General features: G+C 38.9%; 1 protein-coding gene across 1 annotated transcript; it reads left to right on the forward strand.

Annotated features, from left to right (window-relative positions):
* Positions 1-598: 598 nt before the first annotated feature.
* On the forward strand, positions 599-1,465 carry LOC146005717 (adrenocorticotropic hormone receptor-like; the record flags this gene model as incomplete). Its single annotated transcript, XM_083145144.1, has 1 exon — positions 599-1,465. A coding segment is annotated over one exon (867 nt), but the record flags the coding sequence as incomplete, so codon positions are not given.
* Positions 1,466-7,662: the final 6,197 nt, after the last annotated feature.

Consider the following 7,662-nt stretch of genomic DNA (forward strand, 5'->3'; position numbering starts at 1 on the left):
GGAACTGCCAGGAGGAAAATGCAGATGTAGAAGTGCCAGACGTGACCAAGAGTGTCACGGATGGCTGTGGTGTGACATCACTGGATGTGTGACAAGCTTTTGCCATCTTCCCCTTCATTTTTTTTTTTAGAGCATATACATTTTTCTTTATCTTTCATGTGATGTTTGACTAGTTATATTACTTTACTATATTAAAAGCATAGTATACTGTATTTGTCATGTTATTGTTATGACTGAATGCGGTCTCCTGTATTCCTAGACCCATTAACCATTGCTATTCATTATCTTTAAAAGAGTGTTTTATGTAATTACTGTATGTTTCTGTTCACCAATAACTAGGACTTGCAATTGTAGGTGATCCTTTAAACCTATTAGAACTGTACCATTTATCCTTTCCTGCAGAGCCCTGTGCTGTTATATAAATAGAAAAGGTACTTATTATTTTCTTACTTATACTTTTTTGTATTGTTTTTGCAGTTTAAAATACATTCATTTAATACAAGACTATTGGAAGCTAACATATCAAGACAACAAAATGAAGATGGAAGTATCCGCAGAAATGATGGATCAAAGTGTTAATTACTCAAATATAGCACCAGTGTCTTCAAATCTTACAACGTGCTTAGCTATCAATATCCCAGAAGAAATATTCTTTGCTATTTCAGCTGTTGGCATTTTGGAAAATGTTTTTGTCCTTTCTGCCGTGATCAAAAACAAGAAACTGCACTTGCCTATGTACTATTTCATATGCAGTTTAGCCATGTCTGATATCCTGGCGAGTGTGTACAAAATTCTGGAAAACATCATGATGATTTTGATTAGACTCGGTCATCTTCAAAAACAGGGCATATATGAGAAAAAGATAGATGATGTTATGGATTGGTTCTTTGTATTGTCTCTACTTGGATCGATATTTAGCCTGTCTGCTATAGCCGCAGATAGATATATTACCATCTTCTATGCCCTGCGTTATCATAACATCATGACCCTCAGAAGAGCTTGGATTATTTTGGCTGCCATCTGGATATGTTGCGGTGGATGTGGAATAGGCATAGTTATCTGTTTTCATGACACCATAACAATTTTGTGTTTTACTGTTATGTTTCTTTTGTTATTAGTGTTTATAGTTTGCCTTTACATCCATATGTTTCTTCTGGCTCAATCGCATGCCAAAAAAATAGCTTCACTCTCTGGCCAATGGAATTCTGCGCAGCATCGGACAAATATGAAAGGAGCTATCACATTGACCATTTTATTGGGTGTTTTTATTTGCTGCTGGTCTCCATTTATTCTTCATCTGCTTTTATTTTCATTTTGTCCACATAATCCTTACTGTTCTTGTTATATGTCAACCTTTTACATCAATTGCACACTTATATTGTGCAATTCAATCATTGACCCATTAATTTATGCACTGCGGAGCCCAGAATTACGTAGTACATTTAAAAAAATGCTTTGTTGCTAGAAAGGTATGGGCTTGTTAATAAACAAGGAAATCAGAAAGTAATGCAAAATGATGACAAAACTATTAAGTGACTGCACATGGGATAGTAAAAGAAATTAAGACAAGGCCTAAATACAGCGATCACAGGTAACCTAAATAGTCCGCAACATATTTTTTTTAATGCAGTAATTCTCATATTAATCTGATTAAAGTTTAGCATGTTTGGGGCAATATATTTAGCTATGTAAAAGTGTATGATAAAATGTCACATTAGGTTTTGAAGATTCTAAAACTTTAGTTTGATGTTTCTGTGTTTTTTTTTTATAATACATTGGATGTTTATGACATAAACAATATCAAAATATTGTAAAGCTGTGATTGAATATTTTGTTTCTAAAGGAACAACCAATATACAAAATAATTTGAAGTAAACTGTGGCATACTTGAGATTTACTAAAGTCTACCTAAATACAGTAGTTTAGGCAGAACAAATTCAGCTCTCTACAGTTACAAAGAAGAAGTTGTGCAGAGTTAAGTTCTCCTGAAGATTGGAGTAGATGCTGGGCTGGACTGGCCCACATTGGTACAGGGGAAACCCCTGGTGGGACTCACTGCCCGAGTCCCAACTCCTCCTTTAGGAATTAGGTTCCAGACTGTGCACTTTTCTATTATAAGTATGTTACCTTATACTGCATATGAGTCTTGTGTATTTTCTAAAGTGCATTGCTGTTTTTAATAGGGCACATTATCATGCATGCACTAACAGTATTTCTATTCACTATATATATTTATCAAGGTGCCTAGACAATTATTTTTTATTTATTAACAGTTACTTATATAGCGCACACATATTCCGCAAAGCTTTACAGCGAATAGTTGAACATCAGTCCCTGCCCCAGTGGGACTTACAGTCTATATTCCCTACCACATGTACACGCACACAGACATTCTAGGGTTAATTTTGTTGGAAGCCAATTATTCTACCAGTATATTTTTGGAGTGTGGAAGGAAACCAGAGTACACGGAACCCACGCAAGTGCGGGGAGAATATACAAACTCTGCACAGTTAGGTCCATGGTGGGAATCAAACCCATGACTTAAGCACTGTGAGGCAGTAAAGCTAACCATTACACCGTCCGTGCTAGCCAAACCTCTGTGGTGACTGGCCACACCCCCTCTGGACATAGGCCACACCTCTCAACATGTACCATTACCACTGCCTTCCCCAATTGAGCCCTTCATGTTCCAGTCCAAACTGAGTAGTTACAATAACATGCCTCATTTTGGGGATTAGTAAATAAATTATATTTCACTTTGCACTATTTGTGCTATTACTGCAATGAGCAAAACAAGCATGTGCACCTATTTCTTGACTATTTTACCTAAACGAAAAGACCACATTTTGTACCAGCTGAAAGTTGATGCTCTTGAGGTCTCAACCTTTAATTTTAGGAATCATTTTGCATCTCATATTTCTGCTTTGCAGAGATTTACATTTCCGTTTTAAAAAGTTTAGCACGCAAAATGCTAAGAAAGTGAATGGACTTTCATGTGATGAACCATGTCCAGTTTTGCACTCTGCACCTCTGCGGGCACCTCAGAATTAGTACACAATGTACATCTTGCCTCAAGAGGACTGGTACTAGTGATCAGACTTCTCTTTTCTTTTGTCGAAACTGTCTTAGTTGCAATGCAATGCGACTAAGATGCAACCGACTATGCCAAATAATTTTATAGGCAAAACCTGTATACCTGTGTTTGGCTGAGAATGTATATGAAGCACAACACAACTTTGCATGGAAAACAGTAATGACTTATGTATTATATCACTCTGTTTGCAGATTATTGGCTTCAAAGGAGCATCGGAGACAAATATCTGATGTTTTTCTGTTTTTTTGTTGGGCTATCCAATTTGGTCACCCGAAAAAAAAAATCTCCCAAAAATACAAAGGTTTAGTGACACCTGTGTATTTTCTGCTACAGTAGCCCAAGTGTTGCTCCTGATTGAAGTCTTGAAAATTAAGTTTCCATCGGGATTTGGTTTTGACTGCCTGAGGAAAATCTTTATTAGGCCGTGGCATGTGCCACCTTATCGGGGCTAATTGAATATCCCCCAGGTGAGGCAATTACCCCTGTTCATTTCGATATCACCATTAGATACTTAGACTGATATACAAAAAGCGCCAACACCAATAGAGTGTCTTGGGATCTGGTGTGCCAAATGGACTGTTTGGCATGACTGCAGCTGCAGCAAGAGATGTATGAGGACACATCTATATAAGAAGACATGTCCTGAGGGTGGATGGCAAGTGTATATATTGTAGTGCACAATTAATAAATAACTTCCAATGTTGGTTCCAGCTCACTAAACACAAGCTTCTTCTGAAATCACTTACAGTGTTACAAATATATCAAATTACAGAGAGAAAAATGCCATTACCTGAGGTGACAAATAGATGACCAGAAGAATTGTATTATAATGTGACAGCTTTCTTGCAACTGTAATCACTTTCCAATTCTGTGTGCAGAAACCTCGCAAAATGGAACAGGAGCATTGGGAGGAAGTAGATATAATACAGTATTTTGGCTGTATCATAACACTTAAAAATCAAGTTTACTGTTGACATCATAGTAATCATTCTGAGCATGAGTCAGAGATGGAGATATGTGAGGGGATTGCAATTAGATATTTTTGCTAGTTCTGCTAGTGTTCATTATATTGTGTATATTCAGGGCCGGTGCAAGGCACCGGAGCGCCCCAGGCGAGTCGGGGTGGGGGCGCCCCGGTGCCGGGGGGGGGGGGGGGTGTACCTGTCCTGCAGCTGTGTATATAAAGCTTGCGGCAGCGGGGGGTCCCTGCAGTCAATAAGAATTTAATAACGAGTGCTATCCGCCTGGCTACGCGGAAGCGCTTCTGTTGTGAAAACACTGGCCGCACGGCGCACGCTAATTGGCAGAATACCAGCCAATGCCACCCTCCAGTGGCCGGCGCCCTAGGCAAATGCCTATATTTTCCTAGTGGTGGCGCCGGCCCTGTGTATATTGTCCTTGTGTTCATTATATTGCATCACTTCATGAGTGAATGAAATCATTGCAGTATAAATCAATTACAATTATAGTATACAGCAGAGCAAATAGCAACTAAAATAAAAACTATGTTATGATATTAACCAAAGAAAGAGGGAGAGATAAGTTATGTTTTACAAATAACACTCTGCCCTAGATATCTCATTCATAAATGGCTGTTATATATCTTATCAGATTACCCCACAAACAGAAAGTTATTGTTATTTTTTTATAATTATTTATTGCTCTAGTGTATGTAATGGCTCCTAGTCCTAGCTGTGCCTGTAAACTGTTGTTCATCACAGTGAAATGGGTACCTTGTTCATGGTTAGTTACAATTTCCCATCCGCTACTCTTTTGATAGTATCATCTAGAATCCCTTAATGATCGCGGGAGTCAGACAGAAAGAGTTGCAAGAAATTTGAATATTTGTAACAATTTATTAATTTGTTCTAACAATGGCGGTAACACTGCTATTTCACTGCTCTTTGTAGTTATTCTAATATAGGGGCAGATGTATTAAGCCTTAACAAGAGATAAATGCGAGGGTGATAAAGAGAGATAAACGTCCAGCCAATCACCTCTTAACTGCCATGTTACAGGCTGTAAGGAGCCGATTGGCTGGACATTTATCTCTCTTTATCACCCTTGCATTTATCTCTTGTTAAGGCTTAATACATCTGCCCCATAGACACAAATGTTATGTTATTGAATATAATCGGTCAATGTTATCACTTGGCATAATTAACTATCATTGGTGGTGCCCTTCATTTGTCGGCTGCCCTTTAAAATACTATATGGCGTCAGCACAGATACTTATAGTTGGGGGAATCTGAGAGGGTTCCCATATGGCTGGTTATAGCTCTAGCACCAGAAAATCAATATCATTACATAAGAATTATTCTTAATTAAATAAACAAGCACAGAATATAATGCACATTAAAAACATAGCTCTTATATACGGAGCTGCTAGTGGTCTATGCGCATTTGCGTTCAGCTTCCTCTGGGAAAAAATATTAACCAAGCATGCTAAACTAGAAATCACAGGTGTAGCCTACAGTTTGTGTAAACTATGGGCATGCTCATTTAAAGGCCATGATAGAACAGATGATTCTTTCATTGGCAAAACATGGTGGCTGATAATTTGGCACAAGGACCATAAAGCCATCTGCTATAACACTGCGATTCGCCAGTTTTCATTAATTTGACAAAAGCCCCCAATCGCAATGTAGATAATGCTGTGACATTATGTCACTCACTCAATAGACTAGACCTCACTCTTCACTCTTTAAATAACGACAACAATTTAGCAATTTTTCATTGGGATTTGGGAATGGGGCCCACAAGGCTATTAGCGCAGGCACACAGACAAGGTTAATGGCTGAGTATCTCAGGACTGCAGCACAGGCTATTTATATTTGGTATGAATAGCAGATGAATACAGGCAGCCTGGAGACAAGGTGGTAGCAGGAGCAGTGAATAGCTGCACAGATGATGCTAGTTGAAAGATGCATATGAATGGAATAGTACTGACAGCCATAAGTTGAAGAGAGGAGGCAACTCTGAAGACAGATAGTGAGCTGTATCACACTCAGAGGCATCACTAGGTTTGGTGTCACCCGATGTGGGGACTCATTGAGTCACCCCACCCCAGCTCTTATAGGGATTTACGTAATGCTTCCCTGTAGTGCATATATAAGTACTGCCCCCATAGTGCCATATACATAATAACCGCCCACCGTAGTGCCATTTATGTAATGCACCCCTGTAGTGCCATAAATGTAATGCCCCCTGTAATGCCATATGCGTACTGCCCCTCATAGTGCATAATGCTCTCCATAGAGCCATTTACATAACCCTACCCCATAGTGCCATATTAAACTCGATCCTCAGGACCCCACTCAGTGCATTCATTGCAGGTCTCCTCACCGAATTACAAGTGAAATAATATGCTTTACCTGTGGATCTTTTCAAATGTGTCAATGAGTAATGAATGCACCTGTGCGTCTGCTGGGTGAAATGTAAAACGTGAACTGTGTGGGGTCCTGAGAACCAAGTTTGGGAACCATTGCCATATACGTAATGCCTCCGTAGTGCCATATACGTAATGCCCCAGGTTATACTCACCAACTCTGCTTCTGCGAATGGCTAGCTCTGCCCCTCTGCCTCCAGGAGCTCCATTCCCTCTGTCTTTGGTAGCTCTGCCCCATTTTCAGCATCCTCTGCCACAGTCACAGCGGCATGAGGAGCTTCTAGCTACCAGCGCTGCTGCCTTTCAGACACTGGGGCAGTCGCAGTGCTGACAGCAACAGGACAGCAGCAGGAAGAATGCTGGCCCTGCTGATGGGAGTGTTAGACATTATGATGATTGAATAGGTCTTTGTCAAGACAAAAAATCCAGACATCATTGAATATCCCCAATATGGGAAGATTATTTATGAATATTTTGCTTTACAGTACAATATGTGAGGATTGTTTGTTTTACTTATCTGATTATTTTTTATATGTAAAAAGGAACTACAATTGAAAATATAATTTATAATTATACAGTACTATGCATAGAATAGATGCATTTTAACAAATGGGGCAGTGGATCCACATCTCTAAAACCCACCCTGTACTCAATACTGGTTGACTTCAGCAAGGTTTTCTGGGTACCAGGGGTGCTGTACAAGGCCTTTTTTTTTTATATGGTATAGGTACTGCGCAAGCTGCCCCCAATACAGGTGCACCACTGGCTTGAGAAGTCTTACTTTGTACATTTTTTATGATTTTGACAGAATATGGGTTGCTCATTTCTATTCCTATGTTTTTATTCTCCAGTAATTTCAAACTCCTTCAGCTTTTGACCTTATGTGCAATGTAGATCACAGAGCTACTGGTGAAAAGTGTCTGAGATAATTAATCTGTCACATTGATTTACTTTACACCAACAAGGACTGTATTCTAATAATTTACTTTGTGCCCTTTTGGGTTGTTCAGCTGAAATATTAAATTATAGAAAATGTCACTTTTCTTCCTAACATGACAGATTTGATTTACACAATCCAGAAACAATTAGTTGAAATTTAGCATCCACTTTTTGGATACAGTAGGTGCCAGAATTCACAATGTTAACTATATTTTAAATATTTGCAACTTTAATAGAATAA

Source organism: Crinia signifera, chromosome 5 (genome assembly GCF_055691185.1).
Source record: "Crinia signifera chromosome 5, ASM5569118v1, whole genome shotgun sequence".
NCBI lineage: Eukaryota > Metazoa > Chordata > Amphibia > Anura > Myobatrachidae > Crinia > Crinia signifera.